The following is a 23,682-nucleotide window of genomic DNA, read 5'->3' as shown; positions in this document are numbered from 1 at the left end:
ATAAACAATTTATAGTTCATGAAAGGGAATAATTAATATTCTCATATAAAATAATAATATCAATTAATATAAAAACTAGTCCCTTTTCCAGCTATATTTAAGTAATCTATATCTTTAGATTATATTTTTAATAATTACACAAATCACTGCATTCTCCATTTGAATGTTAAGTCATCACATAAGTAATGTCATTTTTGTACTTAGGAAATTAAAAAGCAATAGCTCACTTTTCTTTTTCTTTTGATTTTTCAATTTATGGTATATTATGTTGTATATGAATTTACATTTGACTTGCTTATTTTATAAATTATTTTTTCTTTCGTTAAAAAGGAGTTGTATTATTTATTTCAATTATAGTTATCTTTTTATTAACTGTTTTTTATATTTAAGATATTATCCAATTAAGATTTACATTAAAGTATGCAAATCTAAAAAATTGCAGAAAATTACTGTTTAATTTCCTAATTTTTGTATCTCAAGATTTGTTGTCTCAAGATTGTTTATTGAATTATTGATCATAAAATTATATTAATCTAAGTGAATTATTGAAATTAACTATTCCTTTTATGCGAAAATTATTTCTAGTGATAATTCAGCTAATAAAAGATAGCAAATTTTAATTTTTTTAAGGGAAAAGTTAATCTATCAGAAACAAGTTATTACTACTATTGTATAAAAATAATATAATAAATATAGTTTCTTGCTGTTTTTTTATCAATTCTCTTTAAGTTAATACTTTAAATATTAGGTACTTAATTGTAATTAATTGCTACAAAATTTAACTTTCCTGAAATATTTGTTCTTTACTTTCTTTCCTTTCTTGTATTTTTATTATTATTTGAATTTGAGAAAAATTGATCATATTTGAGATTTTGAATTGTACATATTATTGAAGTATATATTTTTTATGGAGCTGGTCAAATTACTATATATTTCCGTAAAATATATCAATGTGTTTAAAAGAATCTCAAATGGCAAATATTGAAATGACATGACTTATGAAATGACTTTATTATAAAAGAATCAATTTACGTTTAAGATATACATGAATCGTGTTTCATGAAATTATGCTCGGAATTTTTTAATGCATGGAAGAAAATTATATATAAAAAATTGTTTACATTGTGTATACATTCTATAAAGATATTTAAAATATGCTGAAATAAAGATATATGAATAAATATGTATATTATATTGATTTGTAAAATATAATCAATCTGTTTTGCAATAGCCACTATTCAAACCCCTATATAGATATTTATATATTTCAGTATCAACTTGTACAGTTTATTAATATTTTGTAAATTTTATATTACCAGAATTAATCATTTTAACAAACAAGAAGTTGAGATTTTGATAGATCATATTGAAGACCATTGCAAATAATGCATCATCTTATACAGATGCAATGTTTTATAGATTATAATTATTAAAAAATAATTTATATTATTTTTATGTAATATAAATCTTTTTTGAGGTATTATTTAATTTCAAGATAAAGTTCAAAAGTTCAAAGTGTTTTTTCTTACTATAAAGATTTTTAATACTTTATTGACGCTTACATATACCATATCACTTCATACAAATAAAATACTTATTCGACTATAATACTATAAATAAAATACTTATAAAACATATACTTAATTTACATAATTCTTCTTTGCATAACGATTTAAAATACAATAATTAGTTGAATAATATAAAAAATTATAATTTTAAGCAAAGTTTATTGTTTTCGTTTAAATTCCGGAAATACTTCGTACATCAGAACTTCAAAGATATCCTGTAAGTAGAAAAAGTGAATAGAATATAATTAACATGATATAGTTCGTCTTTTTTACTTGAGAATAACTTACATAGAATAATTGTTTATTTAAATTCACATTCTGTAAAGAATCAAATATTTTTATTGCACCACGTTGTGCACTTTGTGCTCCTACTAAATTTGTTAAGACATCAGGAATGTTATTTAAGAACTGTCTTCGTGCTTCGCCTCTCGTTTTTAGTTTTTCTTCGTCCGTACGAAAAGTTGCTTCAAAAACTAAATGACCATTTGGCCACCATGATTTCGTAAACAATTGTATATAGTAATGAAGCATTGGCTCTGAGAACACCCATGCAATAGTATCTCTGATTTGCCTGATGATTATATTTATTATATTATACTTTATGCCTTCATTATAAAAGGAATATTTTTTACTTTTACTTGGTGCACACTGAATGCAAGGGATACTGATATTTTATTTCAACCATTAAAATGTCGATCAAAGGAAAATTCTAATAACAACACTGCTTTCAGACCTAATAATGTATCACAGTAACCATTTTAATCAAGGATAGATTTAAATATAAGATTTGAATTTGATTGAGATATAACAAGCATCATTAAAGCAAAGTAAATAAAATTTGGTTGTGTTGTAGCCTGATGAAATATTTGAAGTGAAGAAAATTCTTTCATCTATAAATTTAATTAGCTCTGTAATGCATTACCCTTTTGTTCAATGTGTGTTTACATTTAAAACTAAAAACAAACCTGTTTATAGTTCGGCCATAGGTAATTTGAACGAAGGTAATTAACGACCGTCGAAGCCATCGAAATACTCCTCGTAGATCGAAAATTTCACCTAAAAGTGTATAAAGTGGTTCTGCTATTGCATCTTTATTAACATTAAAAATTCCATCCGTGGCTGATCGACCACTATCTGTATCATCTAATAGCAGTGAAAAATCTTCTTCCTCTTCCTTATCACGCAATTCACTGTTGTTGTTAGATCTAAAACAAGTTGTAATTTAAAGAAATTAAACTTTTATAACAAATATACAGTTATTACCACATGAATTTCGAACTAAAGGAATGCAAGTGACATTTTTCAAATTTTTTACTTAAAAAAGAAATAGTTAGGTAAATCGTTAAATGTAATGTTGTGAACAATTTAAGTAATTCAACGTTGTATAAAAGTATCTAGACTACTAAATAAATAATATTATTTCCCATATATTCAATAACTCATAAGCTAAAAGATGAAATTTGTTGGAAATTTGTGCATATGATCCTGATGTTAAGAATTAAATATAATGTAACTTTTATAGAGGCTTCATGTGGAATTTTTGTAACACATTTGAATTTCAAACTCGATTTCCTTTATATCAGAAAAATGTCACTTACATCCCTTTGGTTCTAGGCGTCTCAAATAATATAGCTACCTACGTTTTAAATAATGTCGATAAAGAGAATCGAGATTTTTTAGGAGAAGGAGGAGCATATTTCAAATGTTCTGAACTTGGACTAAGGAATGTATATAAAGCTTCGCTCTGATTCAATTTTTCATCTTCTAAAACAAACTAAGAACGTTAACAGTTAAGACGATTATCTAAACAATGCTTTACTACATTAATAACATTTAAGAAATTTACATTTAAATATTTTTGTATTTGCATTTTAGCTTTGTCCAAAGTATTTTTATCAGATTTTCCAAAAAATTTTAAAGGTTGCGAAGGTAAATCTAAATTTTTCACATTAGAACACAATTGGCGAAGTTTTCTGTGAAGATCTTGAAAATCTTGTAATTTTCTTAGTACGACCCAACCACTATATATACTTTCAGTGTTGTCTTCACCTTCTGTCATATGGACAACTAAAACAAACTGTGGAGATTCTCCATTATCTGGTACCTGTTTAACAATTATATTTTTAGTTAAAGCTGAATAACGAAAAACATTTTCTATTTAAATTATAATTTGTTTTTACTTCTGCACTTTGCACTTCTGCTCTCCAATGACCCAAATGTTCTGCCCACATTTCTGTATGAGTTAAATGGGCTTCTAATTGCTTTTTCTCACTTTGTAACCATTCAACTTCTTTGGCCAAAAAGTTTAGAACCTTACTTTCTGGTTTTAACGAAGATTTTAATGCTTGTAAAGCTTGCATTTTATTATTTAATTTTTCTTGTAATTGGTCCAATTTACTGCGAGCATAGTTTGAATGTTCTCCAACGAATAAAGATATATTTTCTGATAATGTTCCATTTCCCATATGTCGATCCTCCACTAAGTCTAAGAATTACTTTTACATTAATGATGACTGATTTGATTTTTAATATAATTATATTTTTATAATGAAATTTTTACACTAACCATCTACTCTTTCATTAAGCAATGCTTCTTGCATATTTTTATATTGATCACTAACCATAAAAGAAGGATAATACTTTTCTTCCAAAATTTTAACAACATTATCTTGAACTTCGTAAAATACATTTGGCCCTATATCACCTAACAAAAAGCTTTCCATTTTCTTACGAATAGCTCTGTCAACTTTTATTTCAGCTGTTGGAGATGTTATATAAGTGTAAAAGATTTCAGCTCCCAATTGATGCCAATTAGATTTATCTGCATTGCGTAATTCTTGTACAGCTGCCCAATACCCAATCAAATCCTGACTGGCAACTTGTTCGAGAAATTGAGAAAGGTATCGTCTACCTATCACATTGTCTAAGATATATTGCAATGGCAAAATTCTTTCTTCTGTAACTGCTGCATCAGTAACATCACTAGCCTATAAAATATTGTCCTTAAATATAATTGTTACTATTGTTTATTAAACAAAAATGATTTTATAACCTGAACAGGATATCCATTCCATCCTAATGATTGCATGTGACATTCACATGTATTTTTAGCATATGTTAGTTGACTGATATACCTCGTCAATTTTCGAGCTTGAATGGCATCAGACTTTCCAAATGCATTAGTATCTGGATCTAAACCTTGCGCTCTTTTAATATTTTGTATTGTTGTAGCTTGCATAATTTCAGTAACAATATTATATCTGATATGCTTTAAAACCTCTAGATCTTTAGAGCTTTTAATCATACGAATGAAGTCCTCAAATGATTCAGCATATTCATAAGTTTTCCTGTGCATTGCTTCTGCAAGTTGTTGTTGATCAATATATGATAAAATTTTCTGATTGATATAGTCTGGATTTGTTATTAAGTCTATTGCTGGTTTTAGTACTGAAGGAATAAAGAAGATAAAATGTTATAAGATGTAGATCAAATATATATTATGTATATATCCATAATTAAATAATGGTTCCATACACTTACTTTTGCATGTAAGAATTTCCCTCAATAAATATTTCATTGGAGCAAGAGAATAACAAGGTGGCAACAAAAATAAGATATACAATTCACTGACCTTCTTCAAATAGTCTAGTTCGGCTGTAGGTGACATTAAATGTGTAGATAAAATAAATACTGGATCTTCACCTTGTGTTCTATATAAAATACAAAATCTTTTTAAAAAGAATTATTTAACAAAGCAGAATTTCCATATTATATATATAAGATTTAAAAAATTGATATAATAAATAATATATAATATAGTTAATAATAATATAAATAATATAGTAAATAATATATAAAATATAGTTAAACTCACGAAGCTGTTTGAGCAAGTCTAATTTTTTCAAAATGGAATGTAATTTTATTTACTATACTACAAACAACTAGTTTTGTATGATCCACTTTTGATAAACGATCATGAAGAGTTTGAATCGCACCCCATGTGTCTTGCTTCATATTGTCAATTATTTGTTCAGAATTAAAAGCCAATTCATTTAACCAAAGACCAACAAAGTCTTGAAAAATTAAGTCCAATAAATTCTGCAAAGCTCCATCCACCATACGAGTAAAAACCAATGGATATCTGACATGTTTCTTAGTATTTTCAGTTTTAGCTACGTACCCCTTCTGAAATAATCAATAATTTTTTAAATAATTAATATATTTACAATGTATTTATATATATTTAAGTTAATGTTTAAATAATATTTTAAAATTCAATTAAAAAATTGATGAACATTGAAGTAAAAATAATCAGATATTTTTAAATATATCTATATATATATTTGTATAAATATAAGTCTTAGTATAATAAAAAATACTTTTATAATACAATATACATTGATAAAAAATACAAATCTTTACAAAATAAGAAAACTATTTTGATAGAATAATATTATAAAATATGGAATATGAACTCTAATAAAATCTATTACACAAAATATAGATTAGTTGTCATAAGCCTTTGCCTGAAGTAAAACATATACATAAAAAAATTAAAGCTACACAAAATCTACAAACTATAAAATTACAAAATGATAATGAAAATGAAATAACGTTTTGACGAGAAACAAACATAGGTAATATACAATTTTTTCTATTGTTTATTATCTTTATTAATAATTTCTTGATCTTTTGATATTGATATCAAAATTAATTTGACAAAGAAGTTTTATTTTCACAATACATAGATTATGAATGTTTTTTCTCTATCATTAAAAATTGAAATTTAATATTTTTTAATAGTAAAAATGAAATATCATGTATGTTCAATAATTATCGTTATGAAAAATTTGATATTAATAATATAAAACAAACCATCAACAGATTATGAAAGGCATCCATTTCTGCAATTGTTTTTGAAGTTGTTGCAGTAGTGTGATGTTTCAGAGAAAGAGCAATGTTGATGAATATGACAATCAAACATCCCAAAAGGAAGCAAGATATGGTTAGTAAAACAAAAAAGTAGCACCATAATAAATTATTCCAATAGAAAAGTGCGATTATAGCTGGAATATACAGAATGCCGGTCCATATCATCTTGAATTGTGATTATGATCACGTGATGATGAATATTATGTATTTAATTTCATATTTGATAAAGTTGCTCGTATAAACTGTGAAAAAAGAAACTGTGAAAATACAGATACACCGTGATAAAAAAATACAGATCAAATCATGCACTGGCGCAAGTGCAGGCGCTTGCTTATCCGTGTTCCAAAAGTTACTAGAAAGTTACCAAAATGTTGACAATTACATTATTTTGGAATATTCCTTCTAAAATTTGTATAATTCTATTTGTAACGGTATTTAATATATCATCATATCCCTTTCCTTTGAAATATTTCAGTGTAGTGGAATAAAATCTGTTTCATGCGAAAACAAAATTTAAAATCAATATTGTAAGTACATATGATTATTACCTTCCATAGATCAAGTAGAAGTTTAATATATAAAATTTCCACAAATATTTTAATTTCCTTTTTAAAATTGTATGAGCATATAGAACAATAGAATTTTAACATTTTTATTCTGTATAATTCTTTAATCATAATTAATATATCATTATATCTTATTTCTTTTGACTTGAAATATATTAGCTTAATACAATCTTTTTGTTTTATGCAGAAGAGAAATTTAAAGTGAATATTCATCACTTAATACATAATTCGTTATGTATACGGTAAAACGTAACTCAATTTACGTTTAATTACAAATTATATTGAATTTATATTTAAGATAGAGAAAATGTTCTTAGGTAATATGCCGATATATTGCTTTAATTTAAGAAGGAAAGAGACAAATATATACTTCTAATAACAAAATTTTTTATTTTTATTATAACTAACATTTGTGAAATATGTATCAACATAATAAAATAGCACATGCTTTAAACAATGGTTTCTGATAAAAGTATAAAAAATTAACAAAAATTTTTGGTCAGTGATCGAGTTTTATTTATTTAACCATAAGTTATTTTTTCGTCATAAATAAGTTAGAACGACGCAGAAAAATGTTGTGATAAACTTAGTTTTATGTACAATAACCTATTGCGTATTGCGAGTAGAAATAATGTCTACTACAAGATTAAACTATAATCTATAAAACGTTATAAACGTTTATGCAATTCTGTAAGACATATATTGAAAAATTACATCTCGTTGGATAAAGTGGTCTTTATTCCTAAAGAAATTAAAATTTAGGAAATCTCAAATACATACTTCAAAGATTTTTATAGTATTATATAATTTTTAATTACTTAATATTAATTTCATTTTTTAAATCACATTAAAATGATTCTAATTTGGAATCGCTTTTAAATCAGAGGTACATTTCTTTCACAATTTATTTTCGTGGATTTAAATTATATAAATTATATAATATAGAAAAATAATTTTAATAGTTCTAATGAAGTAAATAATTCTTTATTATATTTTCATAGTGTATTCGTATATTATACTTATATACCGTATTTGTAAGATATTTATCCTTATTAATTTATTACAAAACTACAAACACAATAACAAGGTCTATATGAGGCAAAAAGGTGAATAAAACAGCAAAATAAAAATTGATATGAAAAATTCAAATTAAACATATCAATTAATACACTTTCATACGAAAAATTGCAGAAATTGGACAAAATTATAAAAAGGAAAATGGAATTATCATAAAACAATAAATAGCAAATGCAAGGATACAAAGATCGCAAGGTGCGTGGCTTGTTAGAATCTTCTACCTATCGCATTTAAATTCTCAATAACTCATGCGTAAACATAAAGTGGGAAAAGTCTTCGTGCGGTATTTCCGCATGTCGTATTACGCTATACATATTATATTACGTTATACTATATAACGTTATTTTCCCTTATGTTATATTTTACTACCTTGTATTGTATTATATTACATTATATTACGTTATATTATGGTATATCACGTTACATTCTATTACGTTATATTGTATTTCGTTATATTATATCATAACACGTTATATTATGTTACATTATATTGCAATACATTATACTATATACCGTTATATTCTATTATATTATAATGTATTACATTATATATGTCGGAGATGAAAGGACATCGAAGCCTCCCTTTTACGCCGCCTAAAACATCTGCACGCCAGCCCGCGCGACCGGACAACAACCGGCCTGCGTAACGTCACTTCGACCCTCCATAAACCTAAGGACCCACCATAACTTTTACTTCCCTGTATTGTTTCGCCATGTGTCTTCAATCCGTTTGTCTTGAAGAATTTCTAAAGCTTAAAAATATTCTCGAAACACAGTCGGTTTATAGAGAGGTCCTTGGGTTTATTAGGCGCACTTAAAACACGGAGAAAGCGGGTATGCGCCCATTAGGAAAATCCGAATAGCCCTCTAATAAAACAAGCTGGGTTTTCTTCACGAATACGGTCATCTATCCACCACGATGGTAGGAGACTTCCTACTCACCCCAGGAGCAGTAGTGCAGGTCATGACCAATCAACACCGCGGTTCATTACCCTCACTTTTCCTAACAAAAGTGGGAACAACGAATCCGTGTTCTTTAGGCACAGGGGTACATCCGACACCGAACTTTTCGTTCGTATTAGAAAAAGAGCGACAGTCAGTCTAAAACTAACGCCTAACGCGGCAGTCTACACATAGCGCGAGAGTCGCATACTTCACGCAAACCTATCGTCGGTTCTCGGTGTTGTCGAACATACATCTCCTCTCCTAAATATATTATAGTGCTACGCCCATTAATACATTAACTTCCATTATAAGAGCCCTGCTCTAGCGCACATATTTATCGCATTTTCGTGCGACAAGTTGTTATCTCTTTATCTCTCTTCGACAGTGTAATCTAAGTGTTGGAAATATATAATTTATAATTCTGTGAATCACAGTGTTATACAAACTCAATCACCCCTATTATATCAACGGAAATCAGGGGATCAATCAATTCGTGGTGTCGATTGTTATAATCGTAACGGGAATTTACGACTCCCGTTGACGTCCCTCCTCGCGATTACGTCTCCCCGCAATTGGTCGAATTTACACTCCCCTTTGGAACATCGGGATAATCCCCCAACACCGTAATCAAGAATCTATCATAGGCGTAATTAAGCAATTGTCGTCTTTCGATCCGATTGTATTTGTTCGAGATTTGTGATAATGAGCTCGAGGCGACGTATAACGTTATACCATATGACGTTATACCATATAACGTTATACCATATAACGTAATACGTTACAACGTTATACCATATAACGTAATACGTTACAACGTTATACCTTACAACATAATACGTTATAACATTATACCATACAACGTAATACTCTATAACGGTATACCATATAACATAATACGTTATAACGTTATACCATATAACGTGATACGTTATGATGTTATACCATATAACGGAATACGTTATAATGTTATTCCATATAACGTAATACGTTATGACGTTATACCATATAGCGTAATACGTTATGACGTTATACCATATAACGTAATACGTTATAACGTTATTCCATATAACGTAATACGTTATGACGTAATACCATATAACGTAATACGTTATAACGTTATACCACATAACGTAATACGTTATAACGTTATGCCATATAACGTAATACGTTATAACGTTATACCATATAACGTAATACGTTATGACGTTATACCATATAGCGTAATACGTTATAACGTAATACCATATAACGTAATACGTTATAACTTAATACCATATAACGTAACACGTTATAACGTTATACCATATTACGTAATACGTTATAACGTTATTCCATATAACGTAATACGTTATAACGTTATACCATATAACGTAATACGTTATAGCGATATACCATATAAAGTAATACGTTATAGCGTTATACCATAAAACGTGATACCTTATAGCGTTATACCATATAACGTGATACGTTATGACGTTATACCATATAACGGAATACGTTATAATGTTATTCCATATAACGTAATACGTTATGACGTTATACCATATAGCGTAATACGTTATGACGTTATACCATATAACGTAATACGTTATAACGTTATTCCATATAACTTAATACGTTCTAACGTTATACCATATGACGTTATACTGTAATATCGTAGAATAGCTTTGATTGGAGATCGGCTGAAATTAGAAAGCACCGTGTACGTCGTCTTTCGTGGTTTGTTTACATCCAAGAGCGCCTAGTAACAGTGACGCGAGAAAGGATAAGCAGCGTCAAAACAGAAGTACGGTTTCATATTTCAAGGAGTGGCAATCGAGAGGCCAGAGTATGTGAGCCGAAAAGTGTGTGTGTGTGTGAGAGGACGAGAGCAAGAGCGAGCACGACCCAGCAGGAGTGTATTGGCGAAGATCAGAGCTAATTGAGTCGTCGAAGAGTAGTGTTGTTAGAGGTTTCGAGTCGTCGAAGAGTAGAGTCGTTAGAGGTTTCGAGTCGTCGAAGAGTAGAGTCGTAAGAATTGATACAGTTGTCAGAGAGAGAGTGTGTGTGTTAGATTCGTTGTGACGAGAGCGATCAAATAACTGTGAAGTTATTTGATATAGATACGAGTATTGCATTTAGTTTCCGTTAAATAAATATCGTTCTCTGTCCAATTTATATTTGTATATTCAATATAATATTAATAAATTGTAAGTAATCGAAAAAAAATTTCTATCCTTATTTACCGATATTACAATACCATATAACGTAATACCTTATATCGTTATACCATATAACGTAATACGTTAAGACGTAATACCATATAACGTAATACGTTATAACGTTATACCATATGACGCTATTCCATATAATGTAATACGTTATAACGTTATACCATATAACGTAATACGTTATGACATTATACCATTTAACGGAATACGTTATAATTTTATTACATATAACGTAATACGTTATGACGTTGTACCATAGAGCGTAATACGTTGTGACGTTATACCATATAGCGTAATACGTTATAACGTTATACCACATAACGTAATACGTTATAACGTTATGCCATATAACGTAATACGTTATAACGTTATACCATATAACGTAATACGTTATGACGTTATACCATATAGCGTAATACGTTATAACGTAATACCATATAACGTAATACGTTATAACTTAATACCATATAACGTAACACGTTATAACGTTATACCATATTACGTAATACGTTATAACGTTATTCCATATAACGTAATACGTTATAACGTTATACCATATAACGTAATACGTTATAGCGATATACCATATATAGTAATACGTTATAGCGTTATACCATAAAACGTGATACGTTATAGCGTTATACCATATAACGTGATACGTTATAGCGTTATACCATAAAACGTGATACGTTATAGCGTTATACCATATAACATGATACGTTATGACGTTATACCATATAACGGAATACGTTATAATGTTATTCCATATAACGTAATACGTTATGACGTTATACCATATAACGTAATACGTTATGACGTTGTACCATATAGCGTAATACGTTGTGACGTTATGCCATATAGCGTAATACGTTATGACGTTATACCATATAACGCAATACGTTATAACGTTATACCATATAACGTAATACGTTATAGCGATATACCATATAAAGTAATACGTTATAGCGTTATACCATAAAACGTGATACGTTATAGCGTTATACCATATAACGTGATACGTTATAACGTTATACCTTATTACGTAATACGTTATATCGTTATTCCATATAACGTAATACGTTATAACGTTATACCATATGACGCTATTCCATATAATGTAATACGTTATAACGTTATACCATATAACGTAATACGTTATGACATTATACCATTTAACGGAATACGTTATAATTTTATTACATATAACGTAATACGTTGTGACGTTATGCCATATAGCGTAATACGTTATGACGTTATACCATATAACGCAATACGTTATAACGTTATACCATATAACGTAATACGTTATAGCGATATACCATATAAAGTAATACGTTATAGCGTTATACCATAAAACGTGATACGTTATAGCGTTATACCATATAACGTGATACGTTATAACGTTATACCTTATTACGTAATACGTTATGACGTTATACCATATAGCGTAATACGTTATGACGTTATACCATATAACGTAATACGTTATAACGTTATTCCATATAACGTAATAAGTTATGACGTAATACCATATAACGTCATACGTTATAACGTTATACCACATAACGTAATACGTTATAACGTTATGCCATATAACGTAATACGTTATAACGTTATACCATATAACGTAATACGTTATGACGTTGTACCATATAGCGTAATACGTTATAACGTAATACCACATAACGTAATACGTTATAACTTAATACCATATAACGTAATACGTTATAACGTTATACCTTATTACGTAATACGTTATATCGTTATTCCATATAACGTAATACGTTATAACGTAATACCATATAACTTAATACGTTCTAACGTTATACCATATGACGTTATACTGTAATATCGTAGAATAGCTTTGATTGGATAACGTAATACGTTGTGACGTAATACCACATAAAGTAATACGTCATGACGTAATACCATATAACGTAATACGTTATAAAGTTATACCACATAACGTAATACGTTATAACGTTATGCCATATAACATAATACGTTATAACGTTATGCCATATAACGTAATACGTTATAGCGTTATACCATAAAACGTGATACGTTATAGCGTTATACCATATAACATGATACGTTATGACGTTATACCATATAACGGAATACGTTATAATGTTATTCCATATAACGTAATACGTTATGACGTTATACCATATAACGTAATACGTTATGACGTTGTACCATATAGCGTAATACGTTGTGACGTTATGCCATATAGCGTAATACGTTATGACGTTATACCATATAACGCAATACGTTATAACGTTATACCATATAACGTAATACGTTATAGCGATATACCATATAAAGTAATACGTTATAGCGTTATACCACAAAACGTGATACGTTATAGCGTTATACCATATAACGTGATACGTTATGACGTTATACCATATAACGGAATACGTTATAATGCTATTCCATATAACGTAATACGTTATGACGTTATACCATATAGCGTAATACGTTATGACGTTATACCATATAACGTAATACGTTATAACGTTATGCCATATAACGTAATACGTTATAACGTTATACCATATAACGTAATACGTTATGACGTTATACCATATTACGTAATACGTTATAACGTTATTCCATATAACGTAATACGTTATAACGTTATACCATATAACGTAATACGTTATAGCGATATACCATATAAAGTAATACGTTATAGCGTTATACCATAAAACGTGATACGTTATAGCGTTATACCATATAACGTGATACGTTATGACGTTATACCATATAACGGAATACGTTATAATGTTATTCCATATAACGTAATACGTTATGACGTTATACCATATAGCGTAATACGTTATGACGTTATACCATATAACGTAATACGTTATAACGTTATTCCATATATCGTAATACGTTATGACGTAATACCATATAACGTCATACGTTATAACGTTATACCACATATCGTAATACGTTATAACGTTATGCCATATAACGTAATACGTTATAACGTTATACCATATAACGTAATACGTTATGACGTTATACCATATAGCGTAATACGTTAAGACGTAATACCATATAACGTAATACGTTATAACGTTATACCATATGACGCTATTCCATATAATGTAATACGTTATAACGTTATACCATATAACGTAATACGTTATGACATTATACCATTTAACGGAATACGTTATAATTTTATTACATATAACGTAATACGTTATGACGTTGTACCATATAGCGTAATACGTTGTGACGTTATACCATATAGCGTAGTACGTTATGACGTTATACCATATAACGGAATATGTTATAATGTTATTCCATATAACGTAATACGTTATGACGTTATACCATATAACGTAATGCGTTATGACGTTATACCATATAACGCAATACGTTATAACGTTATACCATATAACGCAATACGTTATAACGTTATACCATATAACGCAATACGTTATAACGTTATACCATATACCGTAATACGTGATAACGTAATACCATATGACGTTATACCATACAACGTAATGCGTTATAACGTAATACCATATAACGTAATACGTTATAACGTTACACCATATAACGTAATACGTTATGACCATATACCATATAGCGTAATACGTTATGACGTAATACCAAATAACGTAATACGTTATAGCGTTATACCATATAACGTAATACGTTATGACGTTATACCATATAGCGTAATACGTTATGACGTTATACCATATAACGTAATACGTTATAACGTTATTCCATATAACGTAATACGTTATGACGTAATACCATATAACGTCATACGTTATAACGTTATACCACATAACGTAAAACGTTATAACGTTATGCCATATAACGTAATACGTTATAACGTTATACCATATAACGTAATACGTTATGACGTTATACCATATAGCGTAATACGTTATAACGTAATACCACATAACGTAATACGTTATAACTTAATACCATATAACGTAATACGTTATAACGTTATACCTTATTACGTAATACGTTATATCGTTATTCCATATAACGTAATACGTTATAACGTAATACCATATAACTTAATACGTTCTAACGTTATACCATATGACGTTATACTGTAATATCGTAGAATAGCTTTGATTGGATAACGTAATACGTTGTGACGTAATACCACATAACGTAATACGTCATGACGTAATACCATATAACGTAATACGTTATAAAGTTATACCACACAACGTAATACGTTATAACGTTATGCCATATAACGTAATACGTTATAACGTTATGCCATATAACGTAATACGTTATAATGTTATACCATGTAACGTAATACGTTATAGCGATATACCATATAACGTAATACGTTATAGCGTTATACCATAAAACGTGATACGTTATAGCGTTATACCATATAACATGATACGTAATGACGTTATACCATATAACGGAATACGTTATAATGTTATTCCATATAACGTAATACGTTATGACGTTATACCATATAACGTAATACGTTATGACGTTGTACCATATAGCGTAATACGTTGTGACGTTATGCCATATAGCGTAATACGTTATGACGTATACCATATAACGCAATACGTTATAACGTTATACCATATAACGTAATACGTTATAGCGATATACCATATAAAGTAATACGTTATAGCGTTATACCATAAAACGTGATACGTTATAGCGTTATACCATATAACGTGATACGTTATGACGTTATACCATATAACGGAATACGTTATAATGTTATTCCATATAACGTAATACGTTATGACGTTATACCATATAGCGTAATACGTTATGACGTTATACCATATAACGTAATACGTTATAACGTTATGCCATATAACGTAATACGTTATAACGTTATACCATATAACGTAATACGTTATGATGTTATACCATATAGCGTAATACGTTATAACGTAATACCATATAACGTAATACGTTATAACTTAATACCATATAACGTAACACGTTATAACGTTATACCATATTACGTAATACGTTATAACGTTATTCCATATAACGTAATACGTTATAACGTTATACCATATAACGTAATACGTTATAGCGATATACCATATAAAGTAATACGTTATAGCGTTATACCATAAAACGTGATACGTTATAGCGTTATACCATATAACGTGATACGTTATGACGTTATACCATATAACGGAATACGTTATAATGTTATTCCATATAACGTAATACGTTATGACGTTATACCATATAGCGTAATACGTTATGACGTTATACCATATAACGTAATACGTTATAACGTTATTCCATATAACGTAATACGTTGTGACGTAATACCATATAACGTCATACGTTATAACGTAATACCATATAACGTCATACGTTATAACGTTATACCACATAACGTAATACGTTATAACGTTATGCCATATAACGTAATACGTTATAACGTTATACCATATAACGTAATACGTTATGACGTTATACCATATAGCGTAATGCGTTATAACGTAATACCATATAACGTAATACGTTATAACGTTACACCATATAACGTAATACGTTATGACCATATACCATATAGCGTAATACGTTATGACGTAATACCAAATAACGTAATACGTTATAGCGTTATACCATATAACGTAATACGTTATGACGTTATACCATATAGCGTAATACGTTATGACGTTATACCATATAACGTAATACGTTATAACGTTATTCCATATAACGTAATACGTTATGACGTAATACCATATAACGTCATACGTTATAACGTTATACCACATAACGTAAAACGTTATAACGTTATGCCATATAACGTAATACGTTATAACGTTATACCATATGACGCTATTCCATATAATGTAATACGTTATAACGTTATACCATATAACGTAATACGTTATGACATTATACCATTTAACGGAATACGTTATAATTTTATTACATATAACGTAATACGTTATGACGTTGTACCATATAGCGTAATACGTTGTGACGTTATACCATATAGCGTAGTACGTTATGACGTTATACCATATAACGGAATATGTTATAATGTTATTCCATATAACGTAATACGTTATGACGTTATACCATATAACGTAATGCGTTATGACGTTATACCATATAACGCAATACGTTATAACGTTATACCATATAACGCAATACGTTATAACGTTATACCATATAACGCAATACGTTATAACGTTATACCATATACCGTAATACGTGATAACGTAATACCATATGACGTTATACCATACAACGTAATGCGTTATAACGTAATACCATATAACGTAATACGTTATAACGTTACACCATATAACGTAATACGTTATGACCATATACCATATAGCGTAATACGTTATGACGTAATACCAAATAACGTAATACGTTATAGCGTTATACCATATAACGTAATACGTTATGACGTTATACCATATAGCGTAATACGTTATGACGTTATACCATATAACGTAATACGTTATAACGTTATTCCATATAACGTAATACGTTATGACGTAATACCATATAACGTCATACGTTATAACGTTATACCACATAACGTAAAACGTTATAACGTTATGCCATATAACGTAATACGTTATAACGTTATACCATATAACGTAATACGTTATGACGTTATACCATATAGCGTAATACGTTATAACGTAATACCACATAACGTAATACGTTATAACTTAATACCATATAACGTAATACGTTATAACGTTATACCTTATTACGTAATACGTTATATCGTTATTCCATATAACGTAATACGTTATAACGTAATACCATATAACTTAATACGTTCTAACGTTATACCATATGACGTTATACTGTAATATCGTAGAATAGCTTTGATTGGATAACGTAATACGTTGTGACGTAATACCACATAACGTAATACGTCATGACGTAATACCATATAACGTAATACGTTATAAAGTTATACCACACAACGTAATACGTTATAACGTTATGCCATATAACGTAATACGTTATAACGTTATGCCATATAACGTAATACGTTATAATGTTATACCATGTAACGTAATACGTTATAGCGATATACCATATAACGTAATACGTTATAGCGTTATACCATAAAACGTGATACGTTATAGCGTTATACCATATAACATGATACGTAATGACGTTATACCATATAACGGAATACGTTATAATGTTATTCCATATAACGTAATACGTTATGACGTTATACCATATAACGTAATACGTTATGACGTTGTACCATATAGCGTAATACGTTGTGACGTTATGCCATATAGCGTAATACGTTATGACGTATACCATATAACGCAATACGTTATAACGTTATACCATATAACGTAATACGTTATAGCGATATACCATATAAAGTAATACGTTATAGCGTTATACCATAAAACGTGATACGTTATAGCGTTATACCATATAACGTGATACGTTATGACGTTATACCATATAACGGAATACGTTATAATGTTATTCCATATAACGTAATACGTTATGACGTTATACCATATAGCGTAATACGTTATGACGTTATACCATATAACGTAATACGTTATAACGTTATGCCATATAACGTAATACGTTATAACGTTATACCATATAACGTAATACGTTATGATGTTATACCATATAGCGTAATACGTTATAACGTAATACCATATAACGTAATACGTTATAACTTAATACCATATAACGTAACACGTTATAACGTTATACCATATTACGTAATACGTTATAACGTTATTCCATATAACGTAATACGTTATAACGTTATACCATATAACGTAATACGTTATAGCGATATACCATATAAAGTAATACGTTATAGCGTTATACCATAAAACGTGATACGTTATAGCGTTATACCATATAACGTGATACGTTATGACGTTATACCATATAACGGAATACGTTATAATGTTATTCCATATAACGTAATACGTTATGACGTTATACCATATAGCGTAATACGTTATGACGTTATACCATATAACGTAATACGTTATAACGTTATTCCATATAACGTAATACGTTGTGACGTAATACCATATAACGTCATACGTTATAACGTAATACCATATAACGTCATACGTTATAACGTTATACCACATAACGTAATACGTTATAACGTTATGCCATATAACGTAATACGTTATAACGTTATACCATATAACGTAATACGTTATGACGTTATACCATATAGCGTAATGCGTTATAACGTAATACCATATAACGTAATACGTTATAACGTTACACCATATAACGTAATACGTTATGACCATATACCATATAGCGTAATACGTTATGACGTAATACCAAATAACGTAATACGTTATAGCGTTATACCATATAACGTAATACGTTATGACGTTATACCATATAGCGTAATACGTTATGACGTTATACCATATAACGTAATACGTTATAACGTTATTCCATATAACGTAATACGTTATGACGTAATACCATATAACGTCATACGTTATAACGTTATACCACATAACGTAAAACGTTATAACGTTATGCCATATAACGTAATACGTTATAACGTTATACCATATGACGCTATTCCATATAATGTAATACGTTATAACGTTATACCATATAACGTAATACGTTATGACATTATACCATTTAACGGAATACGTTATAATTTTATTACATATAACGTAATACGTTATGACGTTGTACCATATAGCGTAATACGTTGTGACGTTATACCATATAGCGTAGTACGTTATGACGTTATACCATATAACGGAATATGTTATAATGTTATTCCATATAACGTAATACGTTATGACGTTATACCATATAACGTAATGCGTTATGACGTTATACCATATAACGCAATACGTTATAACGTTATACCATATAACGCAATACGTTATAACGTTATACCATATAACGCAATACGTTATAACGTTATACCATATACCGTAATACGTGATAACGTAATACCATATGACGTTATACCATACAACGTAATGCGTTATAACGTAATACCATATAACGTAATACGTTATAACGTTACACCATATAACGTAATACGTTATGACCATATACCATATAGCGTAATACGTTATGACGTAATACCAAATAACGTAATACGTTATAGCGTTATACCATATAACGTAATACGTTATGACGTTATACCATATAGCGTAATACGTTATGACGTTATACCATATAACGTAATACGTTATAACGTTATTCCATATAACGTAATACGTTATGACGTAATACCATATAACGTCATACGTTATAACGTTATACCACATAACGTAAAACGTTATAACGTTATGCCATATAACGTAATACGTTATAACGTTATACCATATAACGTAATACGTTATGACGTTATACCATATAGCGTAATACGTTATAACGTAATACCACATAACGTAATACGTTATAACTTAATACCATATAACGTAATACGTTATAACGTTATACCTTATTACGTAATACGTTATATCGTTATTCCATATAACGTAATACGTTATAACGTAATACCATATAACTTAATACGTTCTAACGTTATACCATATGACGTTATACTGTAATATCGTAGAATAGCTTTGATTGGATAACGTAATACGTTGTGACGTAATACCACATAACGTAATACGTCATGACGTAATACCATATAACGTAATACGTTATAAAGTTATACCACACAACGTAATACGTTATAACGTTATGCCATATAACGTAATACGTTATAACGTTATGCCATATAACGTAATACGTTATAATGTTATACCATGTAACGTAATACGTTATAGCGATATACCATATAACGTAATACGTTATAGCGTTATACCATAAAACGTGATACGTTATAGCGTTATACCATATAACATGATACGTAATGACGTTATACCATATAACGGAATACGTTATAATGTTATTCCATATAACGTAATACGTTATGACGTTATACCATATAACGTAATACGTTATGACGTTGTACCATATAGCGTAATACGTTGTGACGTTATGCCATATAGCGTAATACGTTATGACGTATACCATATAACGCAATACGTTATAACGTTATACCATATAACGTAATACGTTATAGCGATATACCATATAAAGTAATACGTTATAGCGTTATACCATAAAACGTGATACGTTATAGCGTTATACCATATAACGTGATACGTTATGACGTTATACCATATAACGGAATACGTTATAATGTTATTCCATATAACGTAATACGTTATGACGTTATACCATATAGCGTAATACGTTATGACGTTATACCATATAACGTAATACGTTATAACGTTATGCCATATAACGTAATACGTTATAACGTTATACCATATAACGTAATACGTTATGATGTTATACCATATAGCGTAATACGTTATAACGTAATACCATATAACGTAATACGTTATAACTTAATACCATATAACGTAACACGTTATAACGTTATACCATATTACGTAATACGTTATAACGTTATTCCATATAACGTAATACGTTATAACGTTATACCATATAACGTAATACGTTATAGCGATATACCATATAAAGTAATACGTTATAGCGTTATACCATAAAACGTGATACGTTATAGCGTTATACCATATAACGTGATACGTTATGACGTTATACCATATAACGGAATACGTTATAATGTTATTCCATATAACGTAATACGCTATGACGTTATACCATATAGCGTAATACGTTATGACGTTATACCATATAACGTAATACGTTATAACGTTATTCCATATAACGTAATACGTTGTGACGTAATACCATATAACGTCATACGTTATAACGTAATACCATATAACGTCATACGTTATAACGTTATACCACATAACGTAATACGTTATAACGTTATGCCATATAACGTAATACGTTATAACGTTATACCATATAACGTAATACGTTATGACGTTATACCATATAGCGTAATACGTTATAACGTAATACCACATAACGTAATACGTTATAACTTAATACCATATAACGGAATACGTTATAACGTTATACCTTATTAAGTAATACGTTATAACGTTATTCCATATAACGTAATACGTTATAACGTAATACCATATAACTTAATACGTTCTAACGTTATACCATATGACGTTATACTGTAATATCGTAGAATAGCTTTGATTGGAGATCGGCTGAAATTAGAAAGCACCGTGTACGTCGTCTTTCGTGGTTTGATTACATCCAAGAGCGCCTAGTAACAGTGACGCGAGAAAGGATAAGCAGCGTCAAAACAGAAGTACGGTTCCATATTTCAAGGAGTGGCAATCGAGAGGCCAGAGTATGTGAGCCGAAAAGTGTGTGTGTGTGAGAGGACGAGAGCAAGAGCGAGCACGACCCAGCAGGAGTGTATTGGCGAAGATCAGAGCTAATTGAGTCGTCGAAGAGTAGTGTCGTTAGAGGTTTTGAGTCGTCGAAGAGTAGTGTCGTTAGAGGTTTCGAGTCGTCGAAGAGTAGAGACGTTAGAGGTTTCGAGTCGTCGAAGAGTAGAGTCGTGAGAATTGATAGAGTTGTCAGAGAGAGAGAGTGTGTGTGTTAGATTCGTTGTGACGAGAGTGATCAAATAACTGTGAAGTTATTTGATATAGCTACGAGTATTGCATTTAGTTTCCTTTAAATAAATATCGTTCTCTGTCCAATTTATATTTGTATATTCAATATAATATTAATAAATTGTAAGTAATCGAAAAACAATTTCTATCCTTATTTACCGATATTACAATACCATATAACGTAATACCTTATATCGTTATACCATAAAACGTAATAAGTTAAGACGTAATACCATATAACGTAATACATTATAACGTTATACCATATGACGCTATTCCATATAATGTAATACGTTATAACGTTATACCATATAACGTAATACGTTATGACATTATACCATTTAACGGAATACGTTATAATTTTATTACATATAACGTAATACGTTATGACGTTGTACCATATAGCGTAATACGTTGTGACGTTATACCATATAGCGTAGTACGTTATGACGTTATACCATATAACGGAATATGTTATAATGTTATTTCATATAACGTAATACGTTATGACGTTATACCATATAACGTAATGCGTTATGACGTTACACCATATAACGCAATACGTTATAACGTTATACCATATAACGCAATACGTTATAACGTTATACCATATAACGCAATACGTTGTAACGTTATACCATATACCGTAATACGTGATAACGTTATACCATATGACGTTATACCATACAACGTAATACGTTATGACGTAATACCAAATAACGTAATACGTTATAGCGTTATACCATATAACGTAATACGTTATGACGTTATACCATATAGC

The 23,682-nt window shown here is 29.4% G+C and overlaps 1 protein-coding gene across 1 annotated transcript; it reads right to left on the bottom strand.

Annotated features, from left to right (window-relative positions):
- Positions 1 to 1,518: 1,518 nt before the first annotated feature.
- On the bottom strand, positions 1,519 to 6,835 carry LOC117160911 (sorting nexin-25). Its single transcript, XM_033341997.2, has 11 exons — positions 6,444 to 6,835; positions 5,443 to 5,753; positions 5,109 to 5,278; positions 4,621 to 5,015; positions 4,135 to 4,555; positions 3,749 to 4,053; positions 3,415 to 3,672; positions 3,209 to 3,342; positions 2,534 to 2,773; positions 1,857 to 2,139; positions 1,519 to 1,783 (listed from the first exon to the last, which is right to left on the bottom strand). Exons 1-11 carry the CDS (start codon positions 6,663 to 6,665, stop codon positions 1,727 to 1,729), a joined length of 2,796 nt encoding a protein of 931 aa, XP_033197888.1. The 5' UTR covers positions 6,666 to 6,835; the 3' UTR covers positions 1,519 to 1,726.
- Positions 6,836 to 23,682: the final 16,847 nt, after the last annotated feature.

This window comes from Bombus vancouverensis, chromosome 4, assembly GCF_051014615.1.
Source record: "Bombus vancouverensis nearcticus chromosome 4, iyBomVanc1_principal, whole genome shotgun sequence".
Lineage (NCBI taxonomy): Eukaryota > Metazoa > Arthropoda > Insecta > Hymenoptera > Apidae > Bombus > Bombus vancouverensis.
This window is presented reverse-complemented; position numbering and strand designations above follow the sequence as displayed.